This window comes from Stigmatopora argus, chromosome 19, assembly GCF_051989625.1.
Source record: "Stigmatopora argus isolate UIUO_Sarg chromosome 19, RoL_Sarg_1.0, whole genome shotgun sequence".
Classification (NCBI taxonomy): Eukaryota; Metazoa; Chordata; class Actinopteri; order Syngnathiformes; family Syngnathidae; genus Stigmatopora; species Stigmatopora argus.
Genome location: NC_135405.1, coordinates 12,004,877 through 12,021,996, shown reverse-complemented (window position 1 = coordinate 12,021,996; position 17,120 = coordinate 12,004,877). Strand labels below are relative to the sequence as shown.

The 17,120-nt window shown below is 39.1% G+C and overlaps 2 protein-coding genes across 2 annotated transcripts; both read right to left on the bottom strand.

Moving 5' to 3' along the window:
* Nucleotides 1–119: 119 nt before the first annotated feature.
* Nucleotides 120–12,145, bottom strand: mfsd2b (MFSD2 lysolipid transporter B, sphingolipid). Its single transcript, XM_077587469.1, has 15 exons — nucleotides 11,790–12,145; nucleotides 10,651–10,964; nucleotides 7,761–7,886; nucleotides 7,565–7,689; nucleotides 5,023–5,146; nucleotides 4,096–4,174; nucleotides 3,845–4,026; nucleotides 3,129–3,219; nucleotides 2,907–3,028; nucleotides 2,676–2,759; nucleotides 1,856–1,939; nucleotides 1,669–1,778; nucleotides 1,452–1,595; nucleotides 863–1,039; nucleotides 120–736 (listed from the first exon to the last, which is right to left on the bottom strand). Exons 2-15 carry the CDS (start codon nucleotides 10,945–10,947, stop codon nucleotides 688–690), a joined length of 1,794 nt encoding a protein of 597 aa, XP_077443595.1. The 5' UTR covers nucleotides 10,948–10,964; nucleotides 11,790–12,145; the 3' UTR covers nucleotides 120–687.
* Nucleotides 12,146–13,945: 1,800 nt separating this feature from the next.
* On the bottom strand, nucleotides 13,946–17,114 carry ubxn2a (UBX domain protein 2A). The gene is made up of 7 exons (XM_077586486.1): nucleotides 16,930–17,114; nucleotides 16,617–16,670; nucleotides 16,300–16,402; nucleotides 16,115–16,224; nucleotides 15,895–16,032; nucleotides 14,942–15,103; nucleotides 13,946–14,368 (listed from the first exon to the last, which is right to left on the bottom strand). The coding sequence occupies exons 2-7, from the start codon at nucleotides 16,649–16,651 to the stop codon at nucleotides 14,188–14,190; spliced, it is 729 nt and encodes a 242-aa protein (XP_077442612.1). The 5' UTR covers nucleotides 16,652–16,670; nucleotides 16,930–17,114; the 3' UTR covers nucleotides 13,946–14,187.
* Between the last annotated feature and the right edge of the window lie 6 nt (nucleotides 17,115–17,120).

The window sequence follows — 17,120 nt, the reverse complement described above, 5'->3', positions numbered from 1 at the left end:
AAAATAACTCTACCTCTGTACATGAAGTGACTTGGAAGTGCCTCAAAATCATCAGGAATTGACGTGAAGTTATCCGGAAATAACCTGCGAACGCCACGTAAAAAACACATGAAAAAAAATTGTCATAACATTTTTTTATTGCAGTGCTGTTGTCATCCATCATGTGAACAATCAAATTGGCATGCACACCATTTTAAATCCCACCATCCGATTGTCTCAGCACAAAATATGATATTAATACCTGTCATCGATTAAAGAATGCAAAAAAAATAGTTTCCCTTTTCTGGTATATAAATTCACATCCTACCTCAAGAGGAAGAAACACGCACATGGAACACTGCTGTTAAAAAAATAAACAAAAGACAATTTCATAGCTTTGTGGTTTATTCCGTCTCTACTCTGTTTTTTTTTCCTGACATAAATAATAAATATATTTTTTTCAGAGCATCTAGACACAGCAAGGAAAAAAAAGTGGAAAAATAAAACCCTGATATACATTCATTTGTATAAATACTTTATATTTATGGCTATACAGTACGTGTTGAAACAAAAAAAATGTTTACGGTAAAAAGAAATCCCAGTGTAATATACACCAATGCCAGCAAATTTCCCAGAACGGACGACTGGGATACGCGTCCGTCATCTGGAATTTATTATACTATATATATATATATTTCCCCGCTAATGTCACATGACGCCCAAGTCATTGGAACTCCTGGAGACGCTGCTTTGCTTCCTGCGTCAGATAAAAATAGGAGAGATATGAAAAATGCATTGACTCTCCTGCCCCGCTTTGACAAATTACCGCCTCTGAAAATGGCAGACGTATTTTTCCGATAAGAGAAACTCGATGGCGACTCACCTCAGCTCGTCCAAGTGGAATTTATTGCTAAGTCGTACTTTTTCCGTGATGGGGTACAGGAGCAGGATCAGGAGACCCGTGACGATGAACGCCACCGGGGCGGCGCCGATGAGTATTTTCAACGTGTACACTACGTTGGCCGGCTGCTTGCAGGCGCCGTTTTCGTACCCCGCGAACCTACGCGAAGACGTAATAAAACATCGAATTAGGATACATGTCAAAGATTTAATGGAAAAAAAAATAAGCTAAAAAATATCCTGATTAGCCAATTGGATGTGAGTATACCATGCAATACAATTGGAAATAGCAACATTAAAAATCCACCTAAAATACGTCATTCTTGATGAATGATATAATGCAAACTTAATATCTCTTAAGGGCAGTCATAAAAATGAGTAATTATATATTGTTATATTTAACATTTGCGGCAGGTCAGTTTAATATCAATTCTAAAATAAAATGAGGAAAGTGTCATTCCTGAAGTCTAATTTTCCCACAAAATCTATCATGCTTTGGCATAAAATGATATCAAATGTCCCCTATCGTGACGGGACATTTATTTTGACCAAAATAAGTGAGGACGACTTACTGCAATAAGAGGGTGGACACGCCCAGCGAGACGGCGGCGGCGAACTTGGTGAAAAAGACGTAGAAGGAGTAGAAGATGGCCTCGTGGCCTTTGCAGGACGGGTTGGCCAAGCGGAAGTCGTCCACCACGTCAGGTAGCATCGACCTGCCGTCGAATCGGCCGTTGAGACGGACGGCGAACTTTGCGGAAGTAGCGCGCCGATGTGACGGAATCTCACCACGGCAGGAGCAGCGAGGCGGCCACGCTGAGTCCGGAGGAAACGGCCACCACGTACGCCACCACCACATTGGGGACGAATACCAGGATCATGATGAAGGGCATGATCCACTAGAAAGAGACGAGATCGAACGTCAAATGACGCTGGGTTGTTGACCGGCGCGAGGACTGAGGACGGACGGACTGACCGTGATGCCGCAGAAAGCCGCCGTCTTCTTCCCGAACTTCTGCAGGAACCACTGCCACAGAGGGATGCTTACCACGGCCGACACCTGAGGGAGGAAAAAAACACATGTTAAAACTGTTAAACTACTTTGATTTCTTTTCCAAGTAATACATTTGCACTCCCTATTAAAACCATGAATATGGAGGGGAAAATTGCGAATCAGGGGGGCGGCTTATACGCGAGAAATTGTAAAATTCAACGATTTTAAGGGTGTAGCTTATACGCGGGGGCGACTTATATGCAAGAAATTGTCAAATTCAACGATTTTAAGGCAATTTTAAGGGTGTAGCTTAGACGTGGGGTCGGCTTATACGTGAGAAATTGTAAAATTCAATGATTTTAAGGGTGTAGTTTATATGTGGGGGCGGCTTATATGCGAGAAATTATCAAATTTAATGATTTTAAGGGTGTAGCTTATACGCGGGGGCGACTTATACGCGAGAAATTGTATAATTCAACAATTTTAAGGTAATCTTAAGGGTGTATCTTATACGTGGGGGCGGCTTATAAGTGAGAAATTGTAAAATTTGACAATTTTAAGGCAATTTTAAGGGTGTAGCTTATACGCGAGAAATTGTAAAATTCAATGCTTTTAAGGCAAGTTTAATGGACTCAACCAGATGCATTTTGGGAGAAAAAAAATTGTGTATTCAAAATGTTCAATTTGCGGCATAATGGTCACTTTGTGCTTTCTGTTGTTGCACAAATTGACACAAAGTATTTGTGAGATCCAATTCTATGCGTTTTAATCCTCTGAGAAGAGAAGCAAAATGTCAACTCACCAGGATGGTCAGCACGATATTCTGGAAATGTTCCCTCAGGTCCGCAGCGTACGTGCAGAAGAGGACAAAATTGTTTTGCACCAGCTGCACACAAGCAGCAAAGAAGAAGTCAGGCGAGACAAGCTCGGGCTCAGGGCAGAGCAGACGTTACAAAAATAGAAAGTCGCCACCCGGACCGATTAGCATCGATTGAGCAGAGTTTCGTTTTTTTCATTTTTTATTTTATTTTACCTGAATGGCCACCAAGATGAAGAGGAAAGCGGCAGTGAGGATGAGATAAGGCCCGTGACGCATCACCATGATGAAGCCGCGGTGGAATGGAATCTGCTTCTCCGTCTTCGGCGCGTAGGGATCTGGCGAGATTGAGTTGGCGTTGGATTAATAAAAAAACATTCCTATTCAAGGACAAAAAAAATTGGGGTCGCAGTTTTTTTGTCAATCTACTGGCCTCACCGTCTTTCTCTTTGACTCCGAAGAACATGACCACCGTGCAGACCAGGAAGATTGCGCCGATGACGCCTGCGGCAATCATGTAAACTTCCTTCTGCAAGTGGAAAAATGGTCATTTCCTCTCTTTTAGCCGCCTACGTTCGACCAATAGAAATCTGCGGTCAAACCAGCGGACGGATGTTCAAAATAGTTCGCCCGCTTAGTCCAAGCGTTACGGTAATTCCATTCAAAACAAGAGTGGCGACGCAGTGGTGACTTCCGTGTGTTGTAGCATTTTTAAACCCTCAAAAATAAGTCATAAAAACAGCACTGTATAGCTCAAAATTAAAAAATGAAATAAGGTAGCTGCATTAAAAAACACACACACATTATGTGAATCCCCCTAAATGCTTTTTTTTGTGATAATGTAACTGTAAATAAAGTTTTTTTTCATAATTTCAAGACAAGGTGTGTCAATCCTAGCAGTACCAATACTCAAAATTATGCAATTTTACAGATTAAATATGGAGAAAATTGAAATTAATACTGCTGCATGCATATTTTACAGATTAAATATGGAGAAAATTGAAATTAAAACTGCTGCATGCATATTTTGTCCATGGTTGCACTTCCTATTTTTGTGATTCACGATTTTTTAATAGTTCCCAGGCAAAGTGAAGCCGCAAAAGTTTAAGCCGCGATATTCGAGGGATTACTGTACATGTTTTTTTTTTACTTACGGCGTGTGTCAGGTATTCTTCGGAACGCACTAAACTCCGAACCACCTCGGCACCCCCGCTGTTGTTAAGCGCGTTGGCGGTGGCGTTGTTTCCTTGGCAGTGCTTGAGTCTGTGGGCGCTGGCTACAATCTGACCTTGAATGGTGGCGCCGGCCAACGTGCCTAACACTTCCATAGTCATTCCTGATAGAAAACACGTCGTTAATACGTCGTGCCACGATGATCGACGGATAGCATCGGGAAGGCGCTCACGGTAGGCGGTGGCCGAGTCGCGCTCCAGCTGGTCCGTGCTTAGAAACATGGTGAGAGCCGAATAAGGCACGTGGTAGCACTAAGGAAGAAATAGAGCTCGGTCACAAAACAGACTCGTCATATGAGCTATAAATCAGAGATGAAATAGCCTGCGTTTTTGTTTTTATACTCCGAGAAAGAATTAAAATGTATATTCAATAGCAGAACAAATTAGAGAATTTACTTATGAAATGTTCAAGTTACGAAAAAAGGTCTGGACCCAATTAATTTTAGATAATTTTCATATAAAGTACACTTACGAAATCTTCAAGTGATGAAAAAAGTTCTGGAACCAATTGATGTTAGAGAATTTTCATATAAAGTACACCTCTACTTAGGAAAATTTCAAGATACGAAAAAAGGGCTGGAACCAATTAATTTTAGAGAATTTTCATATAAAGTACACCTACTTACGAAATTTTCAAGTTATGAAAAAAGTTCTGGAACCAATTAATTTTAGAGAATTTTCATATAAAGTACACCTACTTACGAAATTTTCAAGTTATGAAAAAAGTTCTGGACACAATTAATTTTAGAGAATTTTCTTATCAAGAAATAGACCTGTATTTACGAAATGTTCAAGTTACAAAAAAAGGTTAATTTCAGAGAATTTTCATATAAAGTACACCTCTACTTACAAAATTTTCAAGTTACGAAAAAAAGCTCTGGAACCGATTATTTTTAGAGAATTTTCATATAAAGTACACCTCTACTAACGAAATTTTCAAGTTATGAAAAAAGTTCTGGACACAATTAATTTCAGAGAATTTTCTTATAAAGTACACCTCTACTTACAACATTTTGAAGTTACGAAAAAAGTTCTGGAACCGATTGATTTCGTAAGTAGAGGTAGGACTGTATTTAGGATGATAGGATGGTGGTACTCACTGTGATTATGGTCTGGTAGAGGCAGTAGAATCCGAGGTACCACATGAACCTCCCGTTAATGAAGGGGGGAACGTACCAGAGGTAGAAGTAGGACACCACCAAGAAGGGTGTAGAGCCCAGCATCCTGCGGGAAAGAGAAGCAAGGCTGTCAATCAAACTGCTTTAATCTGTTGCGTAACATCAGAAGCAGGTCATGGCGCTAAGATAAGTTGAGATAAGGGAATGGTGTTGAATAATATTTGCAGAGATTTACGTATTAACTGTTGTTTTGCTTTTCTGGTGGCTTTTTTTCAGGGGAATTTAATATGCCCGAGAAAAGTCGGTGTTAAAGTAATTTGCTATGACTGATTGTGAACTCAAATTTCAGTGTTTTGTTTTATTATATTTTGTCTTTTACTTTTGGGGAATAGGAAGATAGTTCTACTGTTTAGGGACATTCCTATTTTTTTTTTTATTTCCTATATTGGTTTTTCAACATTTTAGATTAGATTAGATAATAATTTCACTGTGATAGTCGCGAGGGGGTGAGAATACAGACACAGGAAAAGACATTTTAGACATAAATAAATAGGTAATAAATAAGTCAATAAAAATAAATAGGTAATAAATGTCAATAAACAAAATTAAAAAATAAATAAATAGGTAATAAATAAGTCAATAAAAAAACAAAAATAGATGAATAAATAAATACACAATTACATAAATAAAAAAATAAACAAAGAAATAAATAAACAAATAAATAAAAAATGACTAAATAAATAAAAAATAATTACAAATAAATAAGCATGTTGCTGATATATATATATATATATATATATATATATATATATATATATATATATATATATATATATATATATATATATATATATATACACATACACATATAAATATACATACACAGATGCACATGTATACATACGGTTGGTCTTAACATTCATTAACATTGATAACAACACTTTTCTCAGATAAACTTGTTTGTCCACCTTCTTCAAATTGAGGCACGCATTCATTTTTCAAGTAAAATCCTGAATTCTCATGGCAGAATTTAGGCTCAGCTCATTTTGAAAGCACAAAAAAAAAAATGAAGGCATTCCGGTGACGTTGCCAAAACAACAACAACAACGACGATCCGCCACCTCTGACCCCGCGAGAGAGGGACGGCAATAATAAAGAGTGGGAGTCCCAGCGGTTTCTGGTAACGTCTGGCTGCGTTGCTCCGCTCTTCTCCCGATTGTTAGGCATAACAAAAAAAAACACGTACAACGCTGGTGCTGCACTATTAGGCTTGGAAGGGAAAAGGGGGGCTCACTGCTCCCACGAATGGGAACATTGCTGCAAGATGGAGGTGATAAGAAAACAATTGCGCTTATTTAAATAGTGTTAATTGGATGAGCGGATTTAAAGATGAGATTTTTCGTAAATGACAATCACGTACCTGCCAACTTATACGTTTTATCCATTTTTTTATCATTTCAAATCGTGTACGGCGTCAAACAAGTTTTGTACGGGATATGTTTTTGTTTTTAAAGTAGTTTTTTTTTTCTAAAATCCATCATGTTTTACCCGATTACGCATTTCCCTTTCACTATATAATATAGCGCGTCAGCAAGCAATGTACTTAGATATATAATTATACAGCGACATCTAGAGAATCTTGAATTTAGTGCATAAAAAAGCGCACCAACTGATTGGGCACCCCAAATTTTAGTACGTATTTTTGTACGTTTTTAAAAAAATTATCACTTAATAAGTGGAATTGCAATCATCAAAAAGTGTGCGACATTTACTTGGGATTTTCCCAGACTGCTTTGCATGTATGTGTGTGACGGCAAGTCTGAATCCATGACGCTGAAGAACCAAAAAGAAAATAAGAGACTCAGTCGGTGGTGCGGGAAGTTGCCCAAAGTTGAAATGAAGCGTTACGTAAATGCAGCGACTTGGTGCAGGGCGTGTCGGGAAGAGTGCAATTAAAGTGCCATTAGCCACAGGCGGAGGCTATTTGTTAACGTTATCCCCAAGTAAAAAAAAGCCACAAGAATCTTCAGTGGTGCTTTAAGTTACGCTTTGTTTTTTGTAGTCAAGTTGCGTATGACCAAGCCATGATAGCGATGGCGTTATATTTGAGTATGCATTTAGTTAGGATAAAAAGGAAAAAAGGCTATATTATAGCTCTATGCATCATTTTGAGTTATATCACAGGATTTTGACCTACCTGGCAACACCATTACCGTATATCCTGGACTATAATTCACCTTTTTTATCCATTATTTTTTTCTCTCTGACCGCTAAAAGCCTTTTTTTTAGGCTATAGTTATCTGAAAAACAATGTTACATTAACAAATGCCTATTTAGCCTGTTCTCCAGTGAACAATTTTTACTTTAAAGTATGTTTTGTTGATCATATAAAAAATTGCCCAGCGCCAATTTATGTACTTTTTTACTCTTATTTGGTTAGTGCGACTTATACTCTTTTGGCGTTGGGATCATATTTCTTTTTTAGAGTTATCCACATCTATTTTTATTATCTGGAAAGGCTCACCAAGGCATGAGTCTTCCAAACTTGGTCCACTTGGTCTTGTTGATGAAGAAGCCCACCACTGGATCCACCACGGCACCCCAGGCTTTCCCGACAAACAGCACCATGGAGGCCTGGAAGGCGCTGATCTGAATGGATGGGATATTTTCAATATATTTTTAGGGAATCCCCGAGCCGCCATGTTGGTTTTCGGTCTTACATGGGCAATGTCCAGCAGGTAGATCTGCAGGAAAAACGCCGTAGCGCTGGCGGCCACTTCTTTGGGGACGGCGCCTATGGCGAAGCATAGCTTGTTGCACACGGTTAGCTTCTGACTCGGGTCCGTCTAAGGAGAACAAAATTTAGGGTTGGTAGCTCGGTAAACGTTGTATTTTTAAACCTTATGAATGGAATTTTGATGCATTCAAATGAAAAAGTATCATTCATAAACCTCAGTTCCAACACTAATAGTAAGATTTTAAAACAAAAATGTGCAACTTTGCTAAAAAAAAAAAGCACTTTAATTAGTAGGATTTGCCACAAGTCCATATAAGCAGTTTTCGCAGTATGTTTAACGTTCGCGGAGGTGTAACCGATATATCGTCGGGTACATTTGTGGTTGGGTTTAAGCACATGTTCTGTTTATAAAGGATAAAAGTGCCAAGCAGACTTGGAGGCAAAAGCGTGGCGGCGGTTTGGCTGATTGGTCACTAAGTAGCCAACATCCGTGTTTAAAAGAAGACGGCGCGTGTAAATAACATATTTCATCATGTTTGCTCTGTTTATTTTTTATTAAGAGAAGACTGAAATGTGCATTGCAATGACATTATTATGATCTGTTAATTACTGGTTACGATGCTCCAAAGGCAGTAAAAATTAGTCATTTATTTCACTTTTACAAGACAATTTGATGCAATTTCCTGCCGCTTTCTATTTTTATTTTCAGCATGTGTCACTTTTCATTAATAGCTGGTAAAATTCTGCATATTTTTACACTTTGACTTCCCAGAAAGTTGATGAAATGATGAGTAACGAGGTGAAATTGCTATATATTGTAGTTTTTGATATCTTTTTTTGTGCATTGAGTTTGTATTTTTTTTATTTTAACAAAAATTGGACTCTTTTTCAGTTATAATAACATTAAAAAACACCCTCCACGTGCTTTCCTTTTTCAGTTGACAGGCTAAAAATGAATTGTCACCGTTTCATCAATAGGCCATCTTTGGTGCTAAATAAAAGGGAGAACGTGGCCCACCAAAGTGAAACGCTGTTATTAGCGCAGCTCTGTCAAAACACGAAGGTCTCGGGAGCGACAATTACCAGGAGGGAGGCGTGTAATTATTCCATCTCCAGACGAGTGGGGTCAGAGGTAAGTAAAGGCTGAGGCTTTGGCTCCAATTAAGGCTAATTGGAGAGGAAATCAAAGTGTTTTCGCCACTGATGATGTGCAAAAATATCCCTCTTTTCGTATTCTTTCATTCCCAACGCGCCAGTTATCATCAAAGAGGATAAACAGGATGTCCCGCCTAATGTTCGGAAAAAAAAAATGGCGGAGCGCAACAGATCTGGCAACATTAAAATCACTAGACACTTCAGGGTGGATATTTTTTTTAGTGTGGAGATATTTAGCATGAAAAGATTTCTAGTTTTAAGTGTATTTAAGTAAAAATGTATGTATTTATATTGACGGATAAATTACAAGAATATGTATGCTGTATTGAAACTCACCAGAAAATATATTGTAGTAATTTTGTGCTGTAAAATGTGAAAGCCGATTTAATAAAAAAAATATTTCAATGGTAACAATATTACAATTCTTGGATGGGATTATTTTGTCAAGGTAATACTAATATTATAGTTTAATGATTTTACATATATAGTAATATTTTTTATTATTTATTGTTCTATGAGAAATTGAAAGGCAATTTATGAGTGCAGTTTTACCGGGCCACTAAATGGTTAACAGTGGACAATCGATACATTCTGTAAGTGATGCTAAGCTATAATGCTTATCTAAGCAGATTCTTAAAAGGAAAATATTCATTTTGCTCCATGCGGAAATCCAGACTGGGATTTAACAGACAGACTATGGATTATGATGGTGGAATTTATTGTATGTGATTACTATTTACTATATACTATATCTAGTATACACTATACTATACTATGTGGAGGATTCCTATCATAAATATATAACAAAACAGCAGGAAATATGTCCAAAAAAGGCAGCGAATGACTGAAAAGTGCCAAGAAAGGCCAGAATGGAACATTCACACGCACTTGTGGAATGACTAATGTGCCTTTTGAATTCAAATTATGAAATGAATGTGCAAGGACAGGGACATCCGGAACAAACACTTAGGAAATAAGTGGTAAAAAAGAATAATAATAATAATAACCCTATTAAAAATGCCTAATTATGTCCGTCATGTCATATATTGGCTTCTTCAACGACAAATTGGAACACGAACCGGAACAACCAGACTCTGGCGAGTGCACACAAAAACAAACATCTTTTAAAGTTGATAAACCACTCGGAAAAATGTTGTTAATAACCCTGTTAAAGTTGAATGAGAGGCTTTATGTTCAAAAGGAAGGATGCCATCGGTCTGTTTTTTTCTTTTTTTCTTTCACTGTCACTTGTCAATTAGAGCCTGAAAATGAATATTGGCGCTGTTGTTCGAAAGAAATCCCACAAGGTCGCACGAGGTCTATAAAATGCTATAAAATCGGACCCTAAAAGGACTTTTTATTTTCTGTCATGACTTATCAAGCAACGTCTGTTTCGATTTGTGGACTCACGACAGAAAACGTGACGTCCTGAAGTCGCCGTGCCGACAATTTTATTTTTAGGGTGGAATTATGGCTCGCTCGGGAGCTAGCCAACCAACCGCGTGTGTCGCAAAAGCACTTAAATTGTTACACAGTGGAACCCATTTTAGCAAAGCTAACAATTTTCCGCTACAATTCTACGCATTTTCTTAAAAAAAATGATTTATTTCCCCCCTATTATGATTAGAATTGACTTTACAGAGTATTTTAACGCATACCATCACTACATTTTCCTCATAACAAACATCCCCGGAGGGCAAAAGCCATGCCGGTCTTACCTGTTGAGGGACTTTGGCGTCCAACAGCGCCACGGTAGGCTTCAGCATCTTCTTGGCGGAGGCCAGACCCCCCGGGGTGCCGTTCTTCTCTCCACGGGCCATGGCGGAGAGGCTGTGGGTGAGGCGGCAGGTGCCTTTCTTCTGCGATGGCGCGACAAAGTGCGTGTGGCTGAGGCTGCGGGTGTGCGCCAGGAGGCGGGGCGGGAATTGGACATGGCTCTGACTGCGTGCCGGGAGCTCCGACGGCACCGCCTCTTCCTCCTCCTCCCGGACAACTCGGACGCTTTGCGCCGCCATTCACATGCTGCTTTGCTCTGGATTGGTGAAGCCAAACACACCCACACCCGCACAAAATAGACATCCACTCAATATCCACTATGCAGAATACAACGGCGAAAGAATCCATCACACACGTACAAAGGATTTCATCATGGAAAGATACATAAAACTATAACACAGGATTAAATACCTAAATAGTGTACGCATACTACTTCATTTAATGCTGGTCACTTTATTAGGTACCCTACCAGATAATAATAATGCTCAATTCTGTGTGTTTTTGAATTGATATGAGTTCTGAGCAGAATATATTTTGCCCAAAAACACTAATTTAAGCTTTTTTTGTTTTTTTTCATGCGTAGCAAAGTGGAACAAAGTCATTTGAGTCTTTGTATTTTAATAAAGAATGAGAAATCCAAAATACTGCTTTGTTTTGTACTTAAATAATACGTAAATAATAATAAAATAGTCTCTCTGGACTCTGGGATTCATTCGTGGGTGATTTTCTTCATCCTCTAGCACGAAGACACCTCCCCAATTTTGACCTTCCAAATATGTGTTTAAACGACCAAAATATCAATGAATCATTATTAACCTAGTTTTACTCACTCGTTTAAAAGCAACATTTCCATAGCAGTGTGTGCTGAAAACGTGTACCTAATGTATTGTCCACTGAATGCAAACGTGATACATACTAAATACTAAATGTTAAAAAAAAAATGATTGCGTTACTATTCCTGGCAGAGCACATCAATAATGTATATACTATATATATATTTTTAAACACACACAAAAATGAAATACACATTTACAAAAAAATAAGGAGAAAGGCTGGAAAACACAGTCATTTGTGGTCTTACTTGCTGATGGTTAGACGGAGAAATTAGTGAGATTTGAGCTCCGGACAGCGGCGACTTGCTGGGCGTGTGCGCCGGTGACGGAGTGTCGGCGGCCGGGCAGGATGAGAAGGAGACTGCGGAGAAGAACCACACAGGGACGGAGGAGCGACGGTCGCTGCCCCGAAACGGCGACTTCTGGCGGTCTCACGTGGTATTGCAACACTCCTGTATTCATACACACACTTATGCACACAAACATAAATAAACACAGAAGCATAAGGGATTATATTCAATAAATACGATATTTTCAGTCATTTACAAGGTGATAATAACAACAATCAAACCAATTTAAAAAAAAAACGTTTTGTAGCAGTATTTAAAAAAAAATAGTATTACTACTACTATATATCACTTAAGTGAACATTCAAAACCAATACAGGTAAAGTTATAAAATTTTCATTTTTGCTAGCCCAAGTTAAATATATATCATGACATAACATTTTAGTGGGCTAACTTTAATTTACAGGCCGAGTTTGGGATTATTTTTGTGTCCTATGAGCAAATAACACTGTGAACTCCCCATGTGATTAATAAGTGGAACCAGTTTAAACTAGTAGTCTTCACCGATGGCTCACAACATGACAAGCATATTTCCAAGGAGTTGATTGTGCAAAACACAAGTCCGGAAGTTTAAAAAAAAAGCAATTGTCCAACAAGACTGTGTGAGACATACATTACAGACAACATTCCTGCCTAGCCTGCAGTTGACAATCCAGTATTGATACCTTTTGACCATCCCTAGACGGCGGCATTCCGACCAATGTGACTTGAACCCGGTACTCGCAATTAAGTGACAGCGGGTGGAATGCAAACAATGAGGTTTGGCTCCATGTCAGTCACTTATTCCGCCTCGGAGAGGTGTTGGTTTTGTGAGAAGAAAGTGGCCAAGACGTTCCCACAGTCCATCGGCATTCATTTCCACAGAACTGTCGCGCGTCAAATGCCGTCTGATTCATTATTATTATCTTGGCGTCAATACTGCCATTTTTTTCTCACCATGGAGCCGTCCAAAAGCTCCATGGAGATTAAAATTATGAAGCAGGTACTAAATAAAGTGTCGGATGTTGACACATTCAGGTGGTTTTGGTTGGAGCAGCTTTTAATTTGCGTAAATGCTGCAAATTTAGCATAATAGCACACCATGGCAAAGCTGTACTTTCCCCCCAAACCACACAAGTCATCCGTCTGCTATATGATTTATATTAAAGCCAGTATATGATTCCTGCAATCAAGCTGTAAATGAAAGGTTGGAAAGTTCAAAGTAACTGCCTGCATGCTTTTACTTTTCAGAAAAGTAGCACAAAGGAAATCTCAAGTCACAGAATTGCAATTCTGTAAACGCATGAGAGTGAAAGACAGGAAAATTAGGATTCACGCTACACTGCTGACTGTCCCGACCTTGACCACATCCACTAATCCCGTCTCGTGCGCACGGCTTTAATATATTGACGATGGATAATGACGCTGGACCCGGGAGAACGCCGGGAAAGAACGAGTGTGGAGGAGAAGCATTCCACGCTTACAAGATTCCTCTTTCAAGCCGTGATTTTGCTTTGCAAAACCCATCCCCGAGGTTTTTGACACAGTGGACGAAACATTCAAAAGATTGGCTGAACTCGGACAGGCTGCGAGTCACTGACAAGAAAATTAGAACAATGCCAATTCTGGAAGGGTAATACTGCAAGCGCCTGTAGAATGATAGCAGACCTTATTTTGGACACAAATCCACCCCAAAAAGTGACAACAAAAGGCTTCATAATGAAATTAGATTCAGATTAGTCTGCCTTGGGTTTTAATGGATGATGTCACAACCAGAATGAGATTTTTTTCAGTCTGCTGGATTAGCTTTATGTGACTTTGTTTATTCTGTCATCTTTTACGAGCTAGCGTACCACTAGAAATGATCAATTCTGGTTGTGATGTCACAACCAGAATTGGTGAAAAAAGTGCCAACATATAAAAATACAAAATTTAACTATTTTAAACAGTTAAGCAGTGTCATATTCAGTAAAATAATGCTGTTGGAGACGGCTTTCCATTTTTTTTTTTGACGAATTAGCCCCAAAAAGTTTTTGGGGAGCTAAAGTGACAACAACACAAAAAAGAAAACACAGCAATTTCGTTTGTTAAACATTTATTGGATGGAAAGGATGCAGGCACATAACATGATACATTCAAAAAAGATTGGACGTTTGAAAACCAAGGCAGACATTCATTGTAAAGCTGAAAATACAAGCAGTGTCCGGCTTTAAAAAAGTGCATAAAAATGGACATCACAGTTTGGGAAGACTGTTTGTTTGTTGGATGGCATTTGATGTGAATATGTTTGTCATTTATGTATTTGAAAGTGACAAGTGGATTATGGCACAAAGGGTGCATGCGTGTTAAGGGGCCGTTGGACTATGACGGCGTTGGCTAAATCGGCCTCTTCCAGGCTTAGATCTTCATCGTGGAGCTCCCGCAAGGGAAGCGAGGTGGTCAACACGAAGGGTGGGCAACTCCTCTGACAACGTGACACAAAGTCATGAACGTCCGTGATCCTAAATATATATATATATATATAATATCATATAAAAAGGCATGAAGCTCCAAATGACAATAACCGACTTAACAATTTGCAAAACATCGGACTATAAATTTAATCGAGATGTGACAACTGGTCATTTAACCCCTCAGAAATCACGATTATACAGGGATGAATTTTAGTTTGCACTATTCGGGTAATAAAACCTGGATTATTTCAAATGGGGGAAGAAGTAGTAAACGTTTGTCCTGATCTTTCGCCCCATTTGAGTCAAGTGAGGTCTATTATTTATGAGCCCCGGTGGTCTCCAGGCTCGGCCAAGGTCGCCAACTCTCCATCCTTAATCTCCTCGACCCCATTACGTAAACGCCGCATCAGTGGGGGGGGGGGGGGGGGGGGGGGGGGGGGGGGGGTTACGCAACGTACCCCGTAGCTGCGATTTGATGGAAGCGCTCCATCTCAGATTATCTTTAGCGTGTCAGACTAGCATTACATCATCTAAACGGCTCGGATTCTTTTTTTTTTGCCGTTTGCGGATTAAGAGAAAGTTGCAGATTAACGTTTGTTTGTCGGCGAAGTCGATACGCACCGTTGGCATAGGTTGAAGCGTTGTATCAGCCGGCGCCCGTCGGCCAACCACAGCTGAAGAGAGGTGACGGGCAGGGTGTGGTCCAGGGTTACCATGGGGATGGGGGGAGATTCGCCGTCTTCGTGCACCGACGGCGAGCGGGCCACCACTCGGGGCGCCACGCTGAGGTCGCCGTACAAACCGCAGATTAGGTGGACGGCAGATTAAATCTCGGGCTTTCATGCAGATGATGATGATGATGGCGGGGGGGGGGGGAATGAAATCGTTGCTCAAAAAATTTGCAGCTCCTCATGGGGGTACCGTGACCTCCTTTGTTTGTTTGGGTTGCCAGCGACATCTCGTGGTAGTAAACGGAATAGCGAGCGGGTGCGACACGAGAAATAATAGTGCAGTTGTTCGCAAACTTTTGACACGGAGTACCACTTTGAATAAAACAATTACATCTCGAAAATGAAATGCAATGTATACTCAAAAGTTAAATACAAGTAAAACTGTAATTAAAATATGTACTATTGTGATTGCAGCTAGCCACAACCTTTTTAAATAATCATAGTGGTCATTTGTTTAAATGTAAACAATGCTAATAAAAAGCCATAATAAGGCCACCTTCATCGAACTTTTTTTTTTTTAATTAAATACACTTTAAAGGAGATTATAATCAATTCCAAACCTCACTCTGTAAGTGTGAGCACAAATGTACACATTATAAGTGTTCCTATTCAAATATATATATTTTTAAGTCATTTTTAGGATGTTATTTTTCTTTTTACACGTTTCAACACAATGTGGCCTTTTGGGATTACTAATAGTTTTGATGGTCAGATTTATGTAAATGTAGCAATTATGAATGCTCCCGTTTTTTTTTTTAAATCTTTTTCTTTTAAATTAAGATTTGGAAATCTAGATGATCACTTACTGTAAATCTTTTTACTTACATTTCATCGCCCCCTCACCTGCCAAGCCGGTATCCTCGACCACTGAAAGGGTGGAAGACTTTCTTCCTAGGAACGTAGTCTTCCTCCGTCAGATCCTCCACGTTGACTTCCAGTTCTTCCTCCTCAGCCCGGCTCTCCCATTCCGCCGGGAGTTCTCTGCGTTGAAGATTACGACACTCATCAAGACTGATGTTATCTTCGGAAATTGAGCACACCCACCCACAAAAATAAAACTCACCCTCTTTTGATAGCGTCCAAGAACTCTTGGTTTGCAGGGATCGAGTAGCTGCGGAACTCTTGGTCGTTAACGGTGAAGCCGTCCTTCCAGAGTCGGACCACCATTTCCACCTGGTGTCAAACAACAATATTGTTGATCTTGATGAATTTACTGCTAAAATAAATCCAAAATTCTTGATTTCTAACCTTAGATGTTCCTGGGGCATCATAACAAATCTTCTCCACCTCATCCAGGAGGTCTTCTACAGAAAAACTGCACTTCATTGGGGCCTGCTCTTCATTGTCGTCGCTGGAAACCATTTAACAACACATTTATTTAAAAATATATATGTAGTGTTACATTTTGGGGCCAATATTTTTGTCATATATTGGAGATGTGAGTTTGAGATTTTAATAGCTGATGCATGAAATGTGGTTTTAAACTTGTAACTGATGCAATATTAACAAAAATGCCAAATAACTATTAATTTATGGCATATTTACGACAATAGGGTTCACTTTACCAATTCTCATCATCCTCAGTGTCATTGTGTATCATGTCGTCTTATGTTTTCCATCTAAACACAAATTAAAAAGACAATCAGCAATACATAGGACAAAAAAGAAAATTACAAGGGTAAGTGTACTGATCGGATCAAAACTGTATAACATTAATATTTGCACAAGCCGTGTATTGAGAAACATCGTAGGCTATCATTATTGAAATACGTGAGAACGACTGGCATGCCAGAAGGGAAATAGCATCGTAAAATATAAGAAGAAAATATTCAAAAAACGATTTTAAAATGAGCTAATTGGTGCAAACGAGTAGTTTACCAGCATGTGCGTGTTTTCGACGGCTAATCAGTGACGGCTAAAACATCTGCGGATATGTACTATACCAGTTTACGGCAGTAACTCTCTGATGCTTGCCGTAAATCAGTCAGTAAGTGTCGCAAAGAGCTAATTTCCCTGTTGAACTATGTATCGTAAACTTGGTTTTAGAAATATAAGTTTAAAAAATTATA

Bases quoted from the DNA above. Each gene is read 5' to 3' on its own strand.
- ubxn2a (XM_077586486.1), bottom strand. From the start codon at position 16,651: ATGATACACAATGACACTGAGGATGATGAGAATTG. The intron at 16,403-16,616 runs GTAAAGTGAACC...AATGGTTTCCAG, and splicing joins ACTGAGGATGATGAGAATTG to CGACGACAATGAAGAGCAGG. The intron at 15,104-15,894 runs GTGAGGGGGCGA...CGGCGACCTCAG, and splicing joins CGAGGATACCGGCTTGGCAG to CGTGGCGCCCCGAGTGGTGG.
- mfsd2b (XM_077587469.1), bottom strand. From the start codon at position 10,947: ATGGCGGCGCAAAGCGTCCGAGTTGTCCGGGAGGAGGAGGAAGAGGCG. The intron at 2,760-2,906 runs GTAAAATAAAAT...GCTTGTGTGCAG, and splicing joins TCATCTTGGTGGCCATTCAG to CTGGTGCAAAACAATTTTGT. The intron at 1,040-1,451 runs GTAAGTCGTCCT...GTCTTCGCGTAG, and splicing joins GTGTCCACCCTCTTATTGCA to GTTCGCGGGGTACGAAAACG.